Genomic DNA, 19,782 nt, shown 5'->3' with positions numbered 1-19,782 from the left:
CTTCAATGGATAATTTTACATGCTCTCGTCATCAGATTTACGAGGCAGAGGCAGTTTGTCAATTATAGAATATTTACTAGCCTAAATCAAAGGTATTGAAAGCCAAAGACGAATATGAAGGGTAGTCTAGTACTACCTCAAAACAACAGATGAAACCATTGTATGAAAACCACTTAAGTTAGTTCAGATACTCTAGGAAGGCGGTGTAAATACCAATCAGCCGCTTGCCTTTTTTGCCGCCAAAAAAAAGTTGGTTAATCTTTCACCAGTTCAAAGCTTTTCAGAGACAACAAGTCGGAATGGATCCGACCAGCCTTTCCTCAAATTGGAAGAAGCTACAAGCGACACTGAAAAAGGACAAGCCCTCAACTGCATCTGCCACAAAACGCAAGGCTTCAGATCGAGAATCGGGCAATGGCCCGTTGAAGAAACAAAAGTCAGATACCGAACACTTGCAATCGCGAGAGTTGAACGCATTCTACAAGAAAAAGAGAATGGCCGATAAGACTGAAGTCACATCTTCTGGTGCACGCTCGGCGTCGACTAGTTCGCGGAGAAAATCTACTGCTAGCACAACTACAGCTGAATCCTGCACCGGAAAGATCAATGAGGGGCGTTCGTCGACGTGAGTATTAAATATCAGTTTCCTTCTCTTGCTTTACCTGACTAACATGATCCATTTTAGTGCTGAGGTAGGAAAATATGTTGCCATGGATTGCGAAATGGTTGGCGTCGGGCCAAATCCAGATAACGACTCGGCACTTGCACGAGTTAGTATTGTCAACTTCAACGGCGACCAAGTGTACGATTCGTACGTGCGACCAAAGGAAATGGTAACAGATTGGCGAACACACGTCAGCGGAATTGCACCAAAACACATGGTAGACGCGCGCGATCTCGAAGTGGTCCAGAAAGAGGTGGCCGCAATTATGGACGGCCGAATCCTTGTCGGACACGCCGTGAGCAACGATTTAAATGCTTTGATGTTCGGTCATCCCAAACGCGATATCCGGGATACGAGCAAGCACCCTGAGTACCGGAAGATTGCTGGTGGTGGATCACCACGGTTAAAGGTGCTGGCGGAGCATTTCCTTGGTATCAAGATTCAGGATGGGGCTCATTCTAGTGTGGAGGATGCGCGGGCGACTATGGCCCTTTATCGGCGGGAGAAGGATAATTTCGAGCGGGAGCATTTGAAGAAGTGGCCGGTGCGAAATGCAGAGGCTCAGGATAAGGGAGATGGTCAGAAGAAGAAAAAGAAGAAGAAGACTCATCGTAAGAGGTGAGCTAGATCTTTGCATGGTGTTGGCAAATGAAGCGGACTTGTAGATGCTTTTATACCCCAGATTCGCATCCAATTAGAATTGATTATTGCATTGAATATGGATATTGGAAACATACTAACTATGAAGCCCTAATTTGAGAAATAGTATCTCTATCGTAGTTCAACAATCGCGGTGAATAACCCTTAATACCTGTGGTTCATTCGTTCCGCCAAATCCACTTTCCACTTTCCACTTAACGCGACAACGCGACGCGCTCCTTGACATTTACACACCTTACAAGAATTTAATCCAACTCAATACCTTGCGACTGGGTCAACGAGCTCGAAGAACACAGTAATTCATTCTCCAACTCGAATTTTGAACCTACAATCCATCACGTCTAGAACTCTTTCGTCCTAAACCTTCTACTTCAGCTGTGAAGCTGGCCCTCCAGCAAATCCAACACAATGCCAGACACATGGGCCTTCCAACCAAGCCCTACAACAGGTCAATCTGGAAACACCGTTCCAAAATACACACCAAACGTCCTTCCTTGCCGAATCCATCATGATGGTCCGATCAATTCCGTTGACCGCTACTGGACACCCGAGGAAAATGGAGGTAGGTAACACCTTGCGCAAAGCAGAGTATCTATAATTCCCATACCTCACAAGTCCTCATATCTAATTCCGCTCAGATGAGGCGCAGACGGTGCATTTCCGGGGGCGCAAACTGCTAGGACGCCGCGTTGCTGTGCCGGAGGGCTATCAAGGTACGAAACTACGATCGGGAGTACCGTTCAATGAATTATGGCAGCTCACTTGGCTTACTTCTTTCTATCAGGTGTCATCGCCACACGCACGGATAAGGTGTTACCAAGTCAAAATCAACAGGCGGCCGACGAGGAGGCCGAACCCGAGCAGCCGGTTGGGGTTATCGAGACACAGGGCACATTCGACGAGGTGATTGTATGGGGACATGAGAGTCTTCCGCTTGCAGATGATACTTTCGTCAAGGGAGTTGAGGAGTGGGTAAAATTCGCTGAGAAGGTATGTCAAGCTTCGCTTCTTGTGGTTTATCATCTGACCTTTTTTAGATGCATGCGCCAGCGATGCCTGTCACTAATGGTAGTACATAAACATTCAAATTGGGTATTCACGGGCTTATTTTCTAGATTGGATGGCGTATATACCCTATGAACATGCCGTATATGCTCTCGAGGCCGAGGACTCTACTTACACTGATGGTTTCATATACACCAGTCATTATGATCTTGAATAACGTGCAATTTTTACAATATTAAGTGCTCTTGATGAGAGTGGATTTTAGCATTCTTCAACCAAATTAGATAGATTGCTATTATGGTATTCTGATTTGAATGGTGACTAAATGTGGGACCAAGATTCATCTCTCAAGAAATACTCAGGTGACTCGTTCCTTCTGATATCTCTGGAAGAAATCCAGACTGTTTCTCAGAGTGACCAATAGCCCCCTCTTCATCTGCCTTCTTCTCATCAGCCAGCCCATCATCCCCATCGGGAGTATGATGTCCCTGCGTTTTCAGCGTCAAGAAAGGAACGAAAAGAAGCGAAAGACCCGCAGCACCAGCCGCGAACCAATACACTGCCAAAAAGGGACGAATAGGCGGCGGAGACGGCGTCTGATTTGAAACAGCATTCTGGATCGAGGTGGCGATGCCCAGACCGAGATTATTGCAGAATTTGTTAACGGTGTTGAAGATGCCGCCGGCTATGGATTGTTGTTCTTTTGGAAGTGAGGACATCACGTACATCTGTAGCAACCTGTCAGTGATGTGGACGAGCCCTTGGACAGTATTCAGTAATAATAGTGACGAGACTTACATTCGTGATGTTGAACTGGATGTCCGCACCCACTGTTACGAGAACTAGGGCCGGGAAGATATATGCCCAGTACGACGCATCTTCCTTCATGAAGCTCAGGATCAGGAATGCTGCTGTGTACGCCAGTGCACTAATAACCATTAGGAGCTTGTTGCTCATGCGATGGAGCACAAGGCCGCATAAGATATTGACTGCAATGCCGCTCACCACCATCGGAAGCAGTTGCGCTGTGATGGTTAGTGCGGAAAGGTGTTTTAATTCTTGGAGGTATAGAGCCAGGAAGAAAGTGACAGCTGCAAATCCCATGAAGCCGAGACAAAACGTTGCCATTAGCTAGATTAGCCCGACGATGTTAGCTTAAGCTGTCGCAGGACTTGGGGGGTTCTTACCAGACTGAAATTGCGGTCTTTCCACATCCACAGGGGCATTAGAGCATACTTTGCGATGGACTGCCAGTAAACAAATGCTGCGAGCATGGAAATTCCTACTATGAACAAGGCGAGAACATAGCCCGTTTGCCAGCCGTCAGGTGCATCTCCAGCCAATCTGTAAACTGTTAGAACTAACACCAAGGTAAATTTCCATATAGAAACATACGAAAGCGAACTTGAAAAGAAAGCAAAGCCCACGATAATCAAAGCAGTGCCTAACAGGTCAAACTGTTTAATAGTATCCCTATTAACTGGCGTCCTAGCAAAGTCATCCGATGGAACAGTCCACGCCGTCAAAGCAGTAAATATAGCATAGATAACAGCCAACGCCCAAATAGACGCGCGCCAGTTATACTCGTGGGACGCAATGCCGGAAATGATCATTCCACCTACGAACCCGAGCGGGTTTCCAGCGCTAAAGCAGGCAAAGGCACGATTCTTCCGCTTAGATGGCTTGGGATAGACGGCTCCTAGAGCTCCAACTGCTGGTGGCACAACTGCTGCGGCGAAGAGGCCTAGGATCCCCGAGAATACATCCATATATATGGCGTTTGTGGCGAAGCCTGCTACTAGCAAAGCTAGTGTGAATCCGCCCATACCGATTATGAATTGTGTTTTGCGGCCAAACATGTCGGCTAATTTGCCGAATGTTAATAGGAAGGCGCCGCTGCTCAGGCTGTTCACAAGGTATTGTCAGTTGGTTGAGAAGAGTAGGGGAAATCGATATCAATATCAGCTTCTGTGATTTTTGGAGAGTAACAAGATACATACGAGGAGCCAGCGCTGATCCAGGTGATCTCTGCTGAACTCATATTCAGATCTGATCCGATTGAGGCGGAGACACCAACGATAGCTCCTTGGAAGAAAGATTGTTGGCCGATGGCCATAGTGGCCGTTAGGACAAAAAGACATTCTTTCAAGGTGGAATCGAAGCATTCAGGTCGTTGTGCATAGCCCATGCGCTCATTCTCCGTCAACGTAACTCCAGGACCTTTTCCCTGGTCAACCCCCTCGATTGATTGCACCATACCTATGTAGGTTACGATGAAGACTTCAAGAGAAACCAACAAGACGATTTCAAGATTTTTTTCAAAAAAAAAGGTGGCTCGGACCAATTCTTAATTGTTCGAACTTCGGACCTGGGCCGAGATTCTCCAAATTCCGGGGAAAGTTCGCTTTTTTTTCAAGTTGGAGATGGTTGGGGTGGAACTAGGACGTATCTAGACATGGTTCTGGATTGACTTCATCAAGTGGGGGAATTTCGCATCTTGGGGGTCACAATGTGCTAATTTAGTAATATGTGCGACATCGCTACCGCCGGTCTAGTTCCACGATATAGATGTAATCTACCCCCTACTTCATTTCTGTGTGATTGGTCCTTTCGGGAGAGATACGTGCGGGGAAGCAAGCCACGTTAAGCCACTCATACTAGACCAAGAATACATAATTTATTCTTCTTCTTCAACCCAGCATTCACGGGCATTGAATTTCAGAACTTCATTGCCGCACGCATACCAGCCGGCTGTCAAATTGCGAGCAAACACTTCCAAAGCCGAGTAAGAAGAAGCAAGATTGACAGGACTGCACTCAATCTTAGACTCGGTCTCTGCGAAGAAGAGCTGTTCAAAAAGCCATCTCAAGTTTGGCTTGCGAGAATGAAGATCCGGTACACCAGCTATAACTCGACGGGTAATACTGCCCGGATCAACACCTAACAGGTCTGTTTCCAATGAATCACCCTCGCTGACAGCTTGGTATTTTTCTTTTTCTGTTCCCCTCTGGCCTATGACGAGAATCTCATAGGGTTTCTTCCAGAGTCCATTCAGCGGAGAAATGGGTTCGCCACTAGTCGTGACCTTGATCCAAATCCATTCCTCAGAGATGCGGAACCCAGAGTTTAAAAGAGCTGCGTAAGCTGCTTTTCGTGCTTTTTCGGAATTCGTTATCCAGATCGCTGCTATGGAATTTTGACTTGATGTGCTGTGCATTGTGGTAGGGGTTAATGATTGTTCAATGGTATTTGGATCATATGCGTGAACTTGGAGGATATCTTGTAGTCGCTGCGTGAGACTGTTCATGTCGTAATACATGTGTGTTTGATAGTCGCGACTGCGCCGGACAGAGCGATTCGGCCAGGGCGGATCGAAGAGAAGTAGATTGAATTTTTGCTGGGCAGGTAATCCGGGGATAGGCTCTTCAAGGTGTTCTGGCTCGGATAATGGTAGTGTACAGAGTACAAATGTTGACAGTGGCGGTATCAGATACTCGGCCGTACTCTCTTTTGAAAGTTTGACCGATGCACACTCCGACGCGGTGTTTTTTACCATACCACTAAGATCCGATATGGAATCGAAAGTGTTGGATGTAGATGATAAGATTAAGGGCCGTTTGGTGGATATGCTTGGAATACTTTCATCATCCTGGTCATAGTCCGTCGCCTTTCGCTTTCTGGACTTATCTTTTGGTAGCCTTTTGTCATCGGCAGGTACATGTCGATCAAGACACCAAGGGCGACTGCCATCAACTTGATATCCAGCTCGAATGGCTTCCAAGGACGTTTGGACTATTGGCTGGATAAATTCATGGTGAAAGCGCTGCTCGGCCAATGAGCTTCGAGCTAGGACCTTGGAGCGTGCAGATTCTGTCTTGGGCTCTGTATTTGGGTACGGCTGCTCGCGTGGTAGACTTGAAACCAGAATTCTGGGTCTCTTGTTTTTTACTGTTTGTTGGTTGCTTGTAGATGAGGATGACAATTGCTGTGCTAGGGTGATTGAGGATGGAGTGTCAATTATAAAGGTGGTGTTTTCATGATTATGGTAGATAATCGCAGAGTTAGGATTGGTCATTGCGATGTTCTAACCAGTCCTTCGAGGTTGTTGTCAAGTCGTGGAATTAAGCTTACATCGATGGGCGGGGAATATTTTTCTGCGGCAGAATATTTGGAGATTAGAAGAGTAGATATATATTCCTGCCACATCAACCTGCGGGCAAAACCTCCTGAGAGCTATTCATTTATAAGGATACAATTTCTTCCTACTTCTGTTTCTTCCATGTCTCTTAAAGATGCCTCTTTTAGAACCAGAGCACCACTACAAGTAAAAACCAATGTAAAATTTGTCCATTGCCCACACGCCATAAAAATGGATGAAAAACATAAATAAGATGAAAAAAAAAATGAAGATAGAAATCCGAAAGATCAGATACCTCATGGTCAAAAAAGAAACGCTGACTCCCCCATGAATACATGAACATGTCTGTTCACCTCCACGACACCGATTTTTTTTGGTTCCAACACCTCCGGGAAAAAAAAGAGACCCCTGGCCTTGTTCTCAATTCCCCTTACCGAAACGATCCAGCGTCCGATCAGATGAAGAGAGAGAGGACAATGGCCATTACAACACGTAGGTAGATCGCCCGCGGAATCTCCATGAAAATCTTCATGAAATGGATGGCCAAAAAATGTTGAGAGGAAAGGAATTTGTACAGGTAGATGTAGATGGAAGTATAGAGAAGGTTAAATATTCTGATTATAGAAATCATGGGTCGGATTAACGCTATATCGGAGGTTGTGGGTTAGCTGATGCCATTCGATGTATAGTTGGGAGTTCGGGTCGGAGGAATTATAGATACTCACCCGTCCACGTCGACCCCCCCAGGTTGTCCCTGCACTGGCTGTGCTTGGGAGTAGAACTGTGGGGGGATATTGGTACATCTGGGCCGGTTGCACTACCGGGCTAAACTGTTGCGGGGCGTAATTGGACTGGCCCAGAATCTGATTCATTTGACCGGGTCCGGAGAGCGAAGATGCCTGATTTGAGAGGGAGCGGAAGTTGTCGAGAGTGTTCGAGTACCCAAAGTTACCACCGGGCATGTTTGGGTAGATACCACCAGGGGAGACGCCCCGACCTTGGGCGGAGAGGTACGTTTGGTAGTGAAGCTGTTGTGGGTTAAGGGGAGCCACGGGGTCCTGGAATCCAGTACCGTTAAGATTTCCGAGGCCATTCATAGGGCTGCCAAAACCGTTTATGCCATTCGTTCCATAGGCATCGAAAGACGCGTTGTTTTGATCAGCGGTCATGGGTCGAGAGTCAGGCTGAACAAGCATGTGTCCACTGTATTGTCTATCCATGGATGACTGCGATGGGAAGTTCGCGCTTCCATGGCGAGATGTCTGACGATGCTGGGACTTTTCAGGGGTGGTGGAATGGCCGACATGGTCCCGTCCGTGATGGTGTTCACGACCGCTACCGCGCGAGGAGAGACCAACTTCATCCATCAAGCGCTTGTAGCCTTGGCTTGGCGATGCCTTGAGTTTGGTAAGAACCTTGGACACGTTCTTTACTACTTCACCTCGCATTGACTCGTCGAAGAATGGAGTCGTCAGAACCTTGAAGATCAAAGTGGCGCCAGACGTTTGGTCGCTCAGAATTTTCTCCAAAATTTCATCACCAGGGCTAAAGAAAAGGGCCTTGAGGACTATATCTCGGGCCTCCGGCTCATTGCGTTGATTGATCACTTTGAGAACGGTAAGGTAGGCGACCTTGTGTGTGCAGAGATGAACAAGATGGGGCACTAATCGGGGAGCAAGGACAGTTCTGCGGCGGGGGAATGTGCAAGTGTCGAGGAACCAGGTGAGCAGTAGAGCGCCATTGGCATTCGTAGCCAACTGAACGCTGTGAAGGGCGATGGCAGCGGCAAGAATTCGCTGTTGGTCCTTGGAGGCGTGGTGGCTCTCCAGGCAGGCGCGCATGGCTCGAGCACCGAATCTTCCCTGGGACACCTCCCACATGCGACTGAGCATGGTCTCAAAGATAAAATCGTTGAAGGGCGTACCGAAGCGGAGACAGCACTGGAGAACGTAATTTCCGTATTGGTCAAGGAACAAGGGAACGGTGTAGGGGCGAAGGGCATCAACAACCATATTCATCTGACCTGGGGTCTTCGAGACATCGATGATCTTCTGTGCGGCCCAGGTGCCATTCTTGTGTACACCAATCTCGGCCAGGTGAGGAGAAATATGAGCGAGCATCTGCTCCTTAGTGGACTCGGAACAGAATTCAAACAGCTTTTGGACCACAGTGTTACCCAGGTAGTCGGAGGACAACTCTGCAATCTCAGGAAGCATTGCGCCGGCAGTTTCTTCAATCTCTTGCAGCGAGCAAGCGCCATTGTCAATTCGCTTGCGGATGTCACGCAGGCGAGGTGCATCGAACATGCGGCTCTGGCTGGACTCGGGAACAGGAGGAATTTCGTCCTGGAAGGACTGGAAGTTGATGGCAGTCTGAATGCTCTTTGTGATGCTCCGTGTCTCCTCCTCAGTGGCACCAAATTCCTGGACGATGCCTACCATCTCAGGCAGCAGATTGGCAAGATCAGGGAGCTGGGGAACGTTGTTGAGAATGTCTGGGCGATCGACTCCGTCCGCGGATGCCAGGTTGGACATGAAGTTGGAGTCGGGAGTTGGAGAAGACTGAATGCCATTCGCACCAGGTGTACCATTCGCCGAAACGCCAGGGACCTTGGCATAGCCAATTCTGACAGGACCAGCACCTGGGAAGATCTCTTTACTATTCAAAAGCGACTTGGCCTGCACAGCACTGTCGAGGCGTTCAAAGTTAACGAAACCACAGTTCTTGTGGGTCAACACACGAGTCGACTCAATCTTTCCGTAGAGACCGAATATTGCCTCGAGAGAGGTTACAGTAGTCGACACAGGAATGCTGCCAATCCACAGAGCCCGAGTAGGACCGTCCTGGTTATTCTCGTCCGCCAATTCACCCGTTGATCGAATACCCACGGCACCAGCACCATTGTTGGCGCCAAGATGCAGCAGCTGAACTGCCTCAGACAGTTCGTCGTATTCGCCATTCTCAGAAATGTGGAATTCAGCAGCAGAAAAGCTGTTGTCCAAGCGCGAGGGAGTCGCTAGATACTGGCGGATAGAGGAGCGCTGGGTAGGTGCCTCGAGAATGCCAGCAGTGCGTGCCCGAGGGCGATTCACTGATGCATGACTGGCAAAGGCCTGTACGGCCAAGTTATGCTGGTGGATTTGGGCCTGGGTTGCGGCCAAAGCAGCCGATGCGGCGGAGGGGGTGATCGTTCCGGATGGGAGTTGCGAGTAGCGACTCTCATACTCCATATCCTCGTCATCGGCATACTTCTCTTTAGCGTTGACAGAATACGATCGGAACCGATTATTATTCTTCATCATCGCCAGCTCAGCCAGGAGCGGCGGGAGTGCAGAAGCTTGCTGCTGCTGCTGCTGCTGCTGTATCAAAGCCTCCATCGAAGATCGAGCCAGATTAGCTCGTACCTGCTGAGGAGTCTCTGCAAGGCCCAAGTAATCCAGTGTTTTCACATCCGAGTCCAGTCCAGCTCCTGAATATGACGAGTGGCTTGGCGAATTCAAACTTTCCGACGACCTAATACTGCTCAAAGTTGTCGCGCGCTCACGACCGGTGGACCAATGCGAAGAAAACAACGATGGACCGAATGGGTTGCCTCCGCTTAGTAGACTCCTCTGGGGCATCGAGCCTGCTCGAAGACGGGACAACATTGCCGGGTTTGACGCTGCAGTCGAATTCGCAATCATACTTGAATCCATGCCTGATACTCCTGGGGGTTGGAACGGGCTCGTGGACGGTGTTGGTCGGGAGGTCTGCGACGAGAAAGGAGGCTGCTCAAATTCCATCTCGTTGAGAGTACCCATTGGGGGGAATCGCGAAGGCACGGTACCAGCGCGGGCTCTACGGCCGGAGCTACTGAGAGAGCCATTTGAAGTAGGAATCAAATCGGGGAAGCTGTCTTGGGTTGGCGATTCGGGAATGTTTTCGCGAAGCGGAGAGTAGAATTGCCACTTGTCGGCGGACCCCAGATGCTGGTCGAAACGCCTTCTTGTGCCTGAATCTCGCGAGCTCTGTAATTTAAAGTGAAGCTACTATGTTAGCAAAACACATTCATATTTTCAATGGTGCAGGGTACTCCTTACCTTTTCGGGTACAGACGCGTGCCCAACTCGTGAGAAGGGGAACCAGCCCCGAGCCTCGCGGCACCAATCGATCCAGGTGGCCCAAAGGGTGCCTTTACAGTACCACCTCCGATATCACTAGGCGAGCTGCGCCCAGTGGATGTTCCCGACATGGACTGAGAGGTGGGGATGTAATTGAAACTCATTTGGCCTTCGCGCGAAACCGGTAACATTATCGAATTATCACTTTAAGTCTGTTGAAAGACGATCACTCTATTCCCCTTCCACTCTATGGACCGGAGGCGCAATAGGAAGGGACAGGCGGGGTTTGATTACTGGTAAGACTCCTACTTTAAAAAAGCGAGGGCGTCGCAGATACCATGTGGTGGTGGAAAACTGGCTGCGAGGAATGAAATGAAATGAATCGAAAGTTCGAGATATCAGATTGCAAACCAGACGCTCTGTAGGATGAAAGAATCGAGTCAGTTTCAAACTGTTCAAGTGGAGGTGCGAAGTGGAGATTCCAAGTGGTGGGTTCAGGATGAGTCTTCCGAAGCAGAGAACCGGGGTAGAGAGGGGGGGGGGGGGGGGGGGGACCCGAAGGGAAGCGAAGCGAACAACTGAGCAAGGAGGGGGTAGAGAGCAGATTGTGTATAGTAGGAAGTTCTCAGGACTGACCGGAAAAGAGGAATGGATAGAAAAAAGAAGTTCGAAGGGATCGCGTTGGCTGGATGGGGAGTTAGTTTGCGCGTGGCAAATAAAAGCAAAGGAAGATGGGGAAGATCACCGAAAGAGAACTTGATGCAGATACAAGAAAGAACAATGAAAGAAAAGTGAAGGGAAGAGAAGCCAAGTGGAGGAAAGGGTGGAAAGGAAGAAGAAGAAGATGTTGGGGAGTTAGCCGGATGTCAAGGAGATGACTGTGGTTGGTGGACACTTCTTCATCTTCTTTTCTACTCAATTCGTTTCCCAAATCTGACACATAAAAAAAATTAAATCAATCTGACTTCCTCACTTTTTCACAATTCCATTCTCTTTCTTCTGTTCTTTCTTTTGTTGTGTACTCGTATCATAACGGGCTTGTTTTGTATCTACACCGGTAGTCAACCTGCCGATTGCCGGCCTAACGGGTATAGTATTATTGTTTCGAATCATGAGCTTTATGGTAGCTAAGAGACTTATGAAGCCTTTCAAGTCCATTCCAGGCTAATCTAACAATCAATCTCACTATGGCATGGTATGTTCGGGTGAAAGAAAAAAAAGACGACAAGCCCCGCATTCCACAATGCGTCATGGCAATATCAATTGATATACTCCATATGCTCCGTCGCATGAAGATGATGCAATTATATGAATCATACTGGTCATTACTGGACTATGTAAGGAGTCAATCAGCAATCAAGTCTAGCTTTTGAGTGAGTGTTTGAGGGCGAGTAAGGGATGCTGCTCCAGGTACGTGTCCTGTCTTTGACTCAGGGCTGCTTGTCCAATTCTTGAATCTTGATATTTAATCTTTAGAACAGCTCAATCATCACAAATTGGTTATGGCCTTTGCCTCTTTGACTATTTGGAGTGATATCTCCGTACAGAATGGATTCATATACCTATCCAGGTGTCTTATGGTAAACAATTGCCAAGCTTCAGTTTCGGTTCACGGCTTAGGGCTACGGAACGCTCGGGATAGTGGGCATACTACTTAGGCATACATCATTGCAGCATTGCTATGGAATTAGCTGATCAGTCTCAGGTACATGAAGTTATAACTGACTAGGTGGTTTTTAAGTTGTCTAGTGTATCGCCTAAGGCAGCTAACATAAGCGGCAGAATCACTAATCACTGATCTACATAGAGCTACCATTGATATACGGTGATATATCATCATGCGTAGGTACTGAAATTCAAGTAGTAGATATACAGTCACCAGGGTCCAGTAAGAGACAAGTCCCGAGTCCAGTTCAATTAGTTTCTCTTGATTTATAAAATATTTACATGAAAAGTTTGGTGAGTAAATATTCAATAGCCAATCAATAAGGAGGCGGTATACTAAGCGGTGAAACTGTTTTCTGCCTGTAATACGCATCAGTATGGCGATCATGTCGCGTTCAACGTTCACACCAGCGCCTTCCTAGGTATTTATTTACCTCAGGCTCCGCTTATAACTATAATTTTCTTCCTATTTCCTCTCCCATATTCGCCAACAAATTTATCATTCTCAATCCATTTTTCCTCCCAACCCTTGAAAATTGAAGGCATCATGGAAGATGTCATGGAGTCGGAGCCCACACCAGGGTCTCCAACCTCAGATGAAGAAGTTGAAGAAGTTGAAGTGGAAGAAGAGGTGGAGTCCCTGGTCAAGGGTCGTGAGAGACGAAGCACTGCAGGACTCAACATGTCCGCCTTGATAAATGCCGCCGCCGATGACGACCTGACACTACTATTTGAAGAAGTAGAAGATGATAACGAGTTTGCAATGGGTGCAGATGTTGACGATGAAGATGTGGCTCTAGATTCATCCTCAGACGATGACGACCAAGGACCGAATGCGCAAAACGAGTACGAGGGTGAAGACCAACTCCAGAAGGAAGAGCGCAAGAAGCGCCGGACGCAGAACGACCTCAGATTCAATACTCTGCGAAAACGCGTCAAGATTGACCCTACTGCCATCGCTGGACCGGCTGCGCCCCTTCCTCGTCCTAAGAAAAAATCCGAACGCATCTCGTGGCTCCCTACTGTGGAAGATGGCCCTATCCGAGCCTCCTCGCGACGCCAGACTATGGTCAATAAGGAACTCACACACGCGCGTCTACAAGAGAGTCAAGAAAAGCGTATCCGAATCATCGCGACTATGGAAGAGGCTGCGAAACGGAAGGCTCATCTGAAACCCAAGGAGATGACACAGGAAGATCACCTCAACAACGCTGCGCGAATGGAGCGATTGAATAGCAAGAGTGTGAATCGGTGGGAAAAGAGAGAGAAGGAAAAGGCCGAGGAACGCCGCGCTAAGATTGAAGCACTACAAAATCGTCGACTGGAAGGGCCTGTCATCTCCTACTGGAGTGGAGTGGCTACGTGGGTGAACGGTCAACTGACCAAGGTTGGCAAAGCTGATATTGTTCCAAAGACCGAGAAAGATGTTAAAAGCAAGCCTAAGAAGGCTCCAGCTGCCCCGTCTGTTGTGATCCAACTTGCAGAGAAACCTAGTGCAGAAGGTCAAGTGCAGCCAGCTCAACCTGTCAACACATCTACCGACCAGTTTAGACCCATCCTTACAGGCTCACCAGGTAAGCCAGTGCCTACCGTAGAGATTTCATGCCGCGGGTCGATTGCACAATCTACGAAATCAGATAAACAGGCCCACTCATATGCCATGGATATTGATACGGATACGGCCAACGCAGATGCTACGAAAGTGGATTCTACACCTCCAGCCAACACAGATGCCATGGAAGTGGATTCCACGGCTAATGCGTCCATCTCAGTTACACAGTCGGTCATGGGTCCTGCAAGCCTGCCGGTTGCCACGAGTGCGGATACACCAGCTTCAGAGGTGGTCCAGGCCACAAGTACAAGTACAACTGTGGAACATGATAAACCCAAGCCTGATACCGCAATTGCAGCTACGCCATTGGCCCATCTAACCCCTCAAGCCTCTCCAGTCCCTTCGACCAATGCTTTCCCCCTGCAAGCCACGCAACCCGAAACAAGTGCACTTGCAAGCCTTAGCGGTCCTACACCACCTATCCAATCAGAAATTCACGGGGCGCCAACAGAAACACTAGAACCTGCAGCAGTAGCCCCGGCGATTCCACCGACTCCGCAAGTGACCGAATACACCGGCCGCCAACTGACGATCCTCGAGAACTTCGATGATAAGACGGCTCACAGCAAGAAGTACAGCATGTACTTCAATGCTAAAAGGCCACCCAAGCTAACAAGTAAGTCACCCACACCTGAATTTGAATTTGAGAGTTGCGTAGAAGAAGCAAAGACCAACTCTTCGATAGAAATCTCGGCGTCTCTCTGCGTCATCACCTCACTGCCGCCCCGCTACCGTGACCCCGAGACAGGACTTCCCTACGCCAACTCATACGCTTACGGTCAGATCCGCAAACTCTTGGCGGAGGGGTATACGTGGAGTTCTATGTTGGGGTGCTTTGTAGGTGGACCGGCCTCGACAGTAGCCCGTGGAGTCCCGGAGCGATTCCTGGGTAAACCCAAAAGCAACGAAGAAAAGGAGGCTACGGTGAAGGAGGTAGCGAGATTGGAAGGTGAGAAGGCTCCGGGGGATACCAGCTTGAATGCTCCAACTGGGGAGGCTGCAAACACGGATGCTCGTTCGATACAATTGTAGGAGTGCTAGTTGACGAGACCGCAATGCTAGAGCGAGAGAATGCAGCACGGAGCGAGACAAGCAATCCACCTAATCCACCTGATCCACGATGGAATGTTCTATGTATGATATGTCATATTGACAGATGGAAGACGAAGCCAGGTCCACAAGGTCCACAACTGATCATGGACTTTTACTTGAATATTTTCATATTTTAGTTTAGGAATGATACGATTTATTACCTAAGCAATATTATCTAAAAGTTCGTCACATTCTTCATTCAACTTGTCATTGTCGGATTGGGATAAAGTGTTCTAGATACTAAAGGGCTTTTCAGATGATGACCAGCCTTGGAAGGTTTTCCCGAGGTCTACAGTAGTATCCTTATCCTCCGTAGGAGTCTATCTAAGTAATAATATAGAGCTAGCCCTATCCATCCATGGATCTCGACCATGAATCTTTCTCTTGTTCCCCTGCACCATTCCCGAATAGCAACCAAAGTGAAACCTCGAAAGCGAAAATGAGACGGAAAATAATAATATAATTTAATATGTACTTTTGTGTGAGCAACGACAACCCAAAAAGGCGGAACTGGCGTTAGATAAAGTCTGGGGATGAAAATCCTGTAGATCATACAAATCAAGACGATGGAGAAACATGTATCTCTACTTACGGCGTACGTATGATAAGTCTAGGTTCGCTCCACTTTCCTTGTTGGATCTATTATGTGATCGTGGGCTCACTCTTACATACTCCCGCTGACCCGATTTTTCTTTACCTGGGGTTACGGGTTCTATGATTAGACCTATTCCCCAGTTTTGTGTGGAGTAGGTAGATCGAGGTCACAATCACTATTCCCAATATTACGGAAAACATACTTACCTACATAGGTAAGTATACCTAGCTAGATGCCTGACTAGCCTTGAAGGTTGGGTATTTATATGCCATGTCCTCCTCTACTATGTAATGTAGAATCTAGAATCTCAGGCTACTAAATTAGTGGATAAGAGATAAGACCCACCCCATTGTATTTTTATTTTTTGTATTTTTTTTATTTCCACAATGTTGCGCAATTCCATTGCGACATTCATGGCGTCATATGAGAAGATATTGAAGATATTTAAATATATGCTATGTACACTTGCAATTGTTAGTAAATCACGCCAGAATAGATCTAGTTAATCCCGGACTCGTCCGATAGACTTTCTCACTATACATTAGCGCGGCCTTAATTCTGCAGGAGAAACTTGGTTGCGTATCAGTTGAGCACGTTCATACAAAACGCAAATTATAACGTAGTACGGAGTAGTACCTAGATACTTAGTAGAAATCTATAGATATAAATATAGCTAGTTATAGAAGGGTATTATAATTGTATAATCATACTGAGATTGTAGATGGCAATACCTAGAACTAATAAATTATAAATTAAAAAGAAACAAAAAGGGGAGTGACGAAGATCAAGAATTAGAATTAGAATTACCTAAACAGGTGGAGTAGATCGTCATGTTCAATCTAGAACGTCGAGGGACTTGGAACAACCTCGGGACTCTTCCCCTCTTCACTATCTATATAATAAAGGTCAAAACTATTTAATATAGCCTTCTATTCTATCTTATTCACTATTCTCTCTGTTTTATTCCATCTATTCAGCATTCGTTTATTCTGTTCCATCCTGGTATGTTGCCACTATCTATATCACCTACTCTTACGCCGTGTATTAACCTTGGACACGTTATCAGCTCCATTCTTCTGTTTCCCACACAACCTGTCCATCACATTCTGCTTTTGAATTCTGCTGCAGGATCCCGATTAAATTCCTAGCGGTCTAGGGTTTAATAGAGAGCGAGCAATAAATCCCTCAAAAATCCGTGCTTTATCTCACGCTTGATTTCGTGCTCCACAGAGATAAAGGCCTCTCACCCTCACCGCCCCCCATGACTCAATCCCGTCGTTCTCCTTCTTCTCCTCATAAACAGAAATCATCTCGTCCTATACTCCATCGTCGAGGTACCTCTGGTGCCAATCTCTCCATTTCAAAATTAGGCTCTGGTCATAGGACAACCAAGCCGGACGATATCGACATGTCTGCCAGTTTTCTCAATTTCTGGTGAGTTTTTTCCATTTCTGATCTCTTATCTTGGCCCCAAAACATCCTTCACTCCTTACTCATACATACCATTACTTGTTAATACTGACTTTCTGATTAGTGCTATGTGTGAGAGACAGATTACTGTCCCTAATAATTCAATCCTATACTGCTCTGAAAGGTAATTCCCATGTCCTATTTATAGCCCTTCACCCTTTATACAAAACATCCCCAGTTTCCGATTCCAATTCCAATTCCAATTCTAATCTCAACTTCTTCACTCAGCTGCCGCCGTAAAGACTCTTGCAAACCGCTCTCGGCTTCTCTACCCTCAATTTCCAAAATGTCTACCATCTCAACCACTCCTCCCACATCTCCTCCCCTCTCCCCACGCACAATCGTCGCTCCAATGACCCCGACTAGGGGTCTTGGCCACTCTGTCCCATCCATCCGGATACCAGGCTACACCCACCACGCCAAGACAGATCTTGATCCCACCGAGTGGAAGCCAGTTATACGGCCGGGCCTCATGACTTCGTCGTCTGTCGCAACCTCCGACGCCTGGAACTACCTCTCCAAGTTCCACGGCGGCGCCGAGTCCCTGCTTCATCGACCCACCTCCGTCCGCAGCAACAGTCTGCCCGTGCTTGCTGGCCATGGCGACGCACACGTGCCCTCGCTGACCCACACCCCGGGCCCGTCCACCGTTGCCTCCTCGTGCAGCAGCACTGCCTCCGATTACCTCGGCAACTACGAAGCTTCATTCCAGCGCCCGTCTGCGCCGCGCTACAACCCTCCTTTCTATAATGCTGGTGCCAAAAGCGTTGAATTTGTCGTTCCGCATGTAGCTGAGCCTGAGAACGAGGTTTCGGATGATGTCCTCTTCGCTACTGCGGACTGGGAAGATGCTCCTTCTCCGTACAAGAGTGCTCCTATCAGCATGATGCGCCCTGTCGGTCGATCTTAGAAAGTGTGATTTGCATCTACATTTAAATTTTACTTTGCATATTTTCATTGAAAACTCATCAGTTTCTGGGAAATCTGTAAATATTTTGATGTACGCATTGCAATTTTTGTTTGGATTTTTTGTTTCGTGCCTAGAACGATCAATAGACCCTTTTCTAATCTGACTATTTCCTGTAATTGGCCGGTGACATGGCGTGATTTTCAAAGTTCAGCCCTGGAATAACAATAGCCCTGTCGTCGATCCAAAATCCAAATGGCGGTGTGCCTTTTCTTTTTCTTCCTTGCTTTATGATACGATGCTTCGATTGGATTGTGTGCATGATCAAACTGCATATGATATGCCAAATCAGATTAAACGGATAAATACATACCTAACAAAGGACATGACATTGACCCCCCCGAATATCAAACATAGCCCTAACCAATCCAATAAAAAGCGATACATTCCTCCCGATAATCCGTCTGGCTATATGACCTGGACCAGTCAAACTCAAACAAGACCTAGAAACCAGGCGATGTAAAACAACACTCCCAGCATCCCTTGCCCTGATAAAGGGCCGTTTGCTAAAAAAAAGTAGAAAAAGGCATTAGTAAAATAGAATCGCAATCCAGATCTAAATCCAGCTCAAATACGAGAATGTCAGCGTATACTCACATAAGGACCAGGACACGCAGCTTCTCTCGCACTCTCAAAACAAGTCCCCATACAAAACGAATTCCCCTCGTCCTTCCCATGCGGCTTCTCAATACTAACAGGCGCAACTTCAATACCCGGTGTCATGGGGTCGATGGGCGCGATGTTCGTGCCGTGCGGGTATCCCTTTGCAACAGCGCCTCCAGTTCCAGAGCTAAAGCGCTTAGGACTCGTTTGGAAGCCTTCATGCGGGTGCGCGGGTGCCACACCGTGGTTTACGAAACGCTCTTCTGCCGTGGAGGGAGTTGCCCCTGGGCCTGAACTGTAGGGTGTTGAGGCTACGTCTGTTTCTTGGTCTGCACTTGGGCTTGGAGTCGCGCTAGCACTTGCGCTGTAGGGTGTTGAGACTAGGTCTGCGTCTTGGTCCCCGCTTGGGCTTGGAGTCGCGCTGGCGCTTCCGCTTTTGACGTAGGGGCTTGATGAGGCTACTTTTGTCAATGAGCCTGATGATTGCGGTAGCATTGAGTACCAGTGGTAGGGGATTTCATAGAGTGCCGACTCGGATGGTGATGGGGTTGCTGAGGATGAGTATGCCAATGATGCTGGTGCCGACGACGAGGGCGTTGGTGAGGCTGAGGCCATGTGAAAGGCACTTGCCTGCGCGGCGAGAAGCAGTACGAGTGAGTACTGCATTTTGGTTCCTTTATTACTGGGCTTGGTTGATTGCTTGCTGGAGGGTTAGGGCTAGATAACGCTCTCCTGTCGTTGCCGTCGTATGTCAAAGTTGACGCGTGTTGAGGAACTCCATCCTCAGGTTCTTGCGAACAGGTATATACATCTTTTTTACTCTTCCAAGGGGGTTGGTAGCATTCTTGTTGGAGGCGTGTTTGGAATGTGGTTGTGGATTACATAGTTCGCGTTCTATTCTCGATAGGGATGGATACCTCGTCTTCTCATCCGAATGGACACGTAGATTCAAGTGTTATTTCCTTGTGGGTATGATCTCAGAAGTGGTCGAGGGCTATAAGAGAATTTATAGCATCTCAAGGTTTAGGTAGCAGGTAGGTAATTTCGTCGGTTTGTAGATCTCGAAAATAAAAATGCTCAAGTGGGTTGAATACTGTCAACAAGGCTTCAGTATGTGGGATAGCCCATTACCACCACCTAGGCATATAGAGTACGTAGGTAAGTAAAGCTTGACAGTGCCCACTTGGGCAGGTGAGTGACATGGTATAAAT

General features: G+C 47.6%; 8 protein-coding genes across 8 annotated transcripts; 4 read left to right on the top strand and 4 right to left on the bottom strand.

Annotated features, from left to right (window-relative positions):
- Window positions 1–299: 299 nt before the first annotated feature.
- Window positions 300–1,286, top strand: rex4 (putative 3'-5' exonuclease; the record flags this gene model as incomplete). The annotated part of the gene is made up of 2 exons (XM_057208851.1): window positions 300–625; window positions 686–1,286. The coding sequence occupies 2 exons, from the start codon at window positions 300–302 to the stop codon at window positions 1,284–1,286; spliced, it is 927 nt and encodes a 308-aa protein (XP_057062625.1).
- A 446-nt stretch (window positions 1,287–1,732) lies between these two features.
- N7495_006199 (ribonuclease H2 subunit C) lies at window positions 1,733–2,392 on the top strand (the record flags this gene model as incomplete). Its single annotated transcript, XM_057208850.1, has 3 exons — window positions 1,733–1,886; window positions 1,963–2,037; window positions 2,109–2,392. Coding segments are annotated over 3 exons (513 nt in total), but the record flags the coding sequence as incomplete, so codon positions are not given.
- Window positions 2,393–2,676: 284 nt separating this feature from the next.
- Window positions 2,677–4,586, bottom strand: N7495_006198 (uncharacterized protein; the record flags this gene model as incomplete). Its single annotated transcript, XM_057208849.1, has 5 exons — window positions 2,677–3,057; window positions 3,128–3,460; window positions 3,517–3,673; window positions 3,725–4,234; window positions 4,330–4,586. 5 exons carry the CDS (start codon window positions 4,584–4,586, stop codon window positions 2,677–2,679), a joined length of 1,638 nt encoding a protein of 545 aa, XP_057062623.1.
- A 420-nt stretch (window positions 4,587–5,006) lies between these two features.
- Window positions 5,007–6,404, bottom strand: N7495_006197 (MT-A70 family; the record flags this gene model as incomplete). The annotated part of the gene is made up of 1 exon (XM_057208848.1): window positions 5,007–6,404. The coding sequence occupies one exon, from the start codon at window positions 6,402–6,404 to the stop codon at window positions 5,007–5,009; it is 1,398 nt and encodes a 465-aa protein (XP_057062622.1).
- Window positions 6,405–7,072: 668 nt separating this feature from the next.
- On the bottom strand, window positions 7,073–10,758 carry N7495_006196 (putative RNA binding protein Jsn1; the record flags this gene model as incomplete). Its single annotated transcript, XM_057208847.1, has 2 exons — window positions 7,073–10,448; window positions 10,547–10,758. 2 exons carry the CDS (start codon window positions 10,756–10,758, stop codon window positions 7,073–7,075), a joined length of 3,588 nt encoding a protein of 1,195 aa, XP_057062621.1.
- Window positions 10,759–12,779: 2,021 nt separating this feature from the next.
- Window positions 12,780–14,876, top strand: N7495_006195 (putative signal transducer; the record flags this gene model as incomplete). Its single annotated transcript, XM_057208846.1, has 1 exon — window positions 12,780–14,876. One exon carries the CDS (start codon window positions 12,780–12,782, stop codon window positions 14,874–14,876), a length of 2,097 nt encoding a protein of 698 aa, XP_057062620.1.
- Window positions 14,877–16,792: 1,916 nt separating this feature from the next.
- N7495_006194 (uncharacterized protein) lies at window positions 16,793–17,911 on the top strand (the record flags this gene model as incomplete). Its single annotated transcript, XM_057208845.1, has 3 exons — window positions 16,793–16,907; window positions 16,951–17,125; window positions 17,230–17,911. The coding sequence occupies 3 exons, from the start codon at window positions 16,793–16,795 to the stop codon at window positions 17,909–17,911; spliced, it is 972 nt and encodes a 323-aa protein (XP_057062619.1).
- Window positions 17,912–18,411: 500 nt separating this feature from the next.
- N7495_006193 (uncharacterized protein) lies at window positions 18,412–19,237 on the bottom strand (the record flags this gene model as incomplete). Its single annotated transcript, XM_057208844.1, has 2 exons — window positions 18,412–18,474; window positions 18,566–19,237. 2 exons carry the CDS (start codon window positions 19,235–19,237, stop codon window positions 18,412–18,414), a joined length of 735 nt encoding a protein of 244 aa, XP_057062618.1.
- Between the last annotated feature and the right edge of the window lie 545 nt (window positions 19,238–19,782).

The sequence above is a fragment of the Penicillium taxi genome (assembly GCF_028828555.1).
Source record: "Penicillium taxi strain IBT 34144 chromosome Unknown utg000004l_segment0_segment0, whole genome shotgun sequence".
Classification (NCBI taxonomy): domain Eukaryota; kingdom Fungi; phylum Ascomycota; class Eurotiomycetes; order Eurotiales; family Aspergillaceae; genus Penicillium; species Penicillium taxi.
Note: the sequence above shows the minus strand (reverse complement) of the source record. Positions and strands in the feature narration are given on the sequence as shown.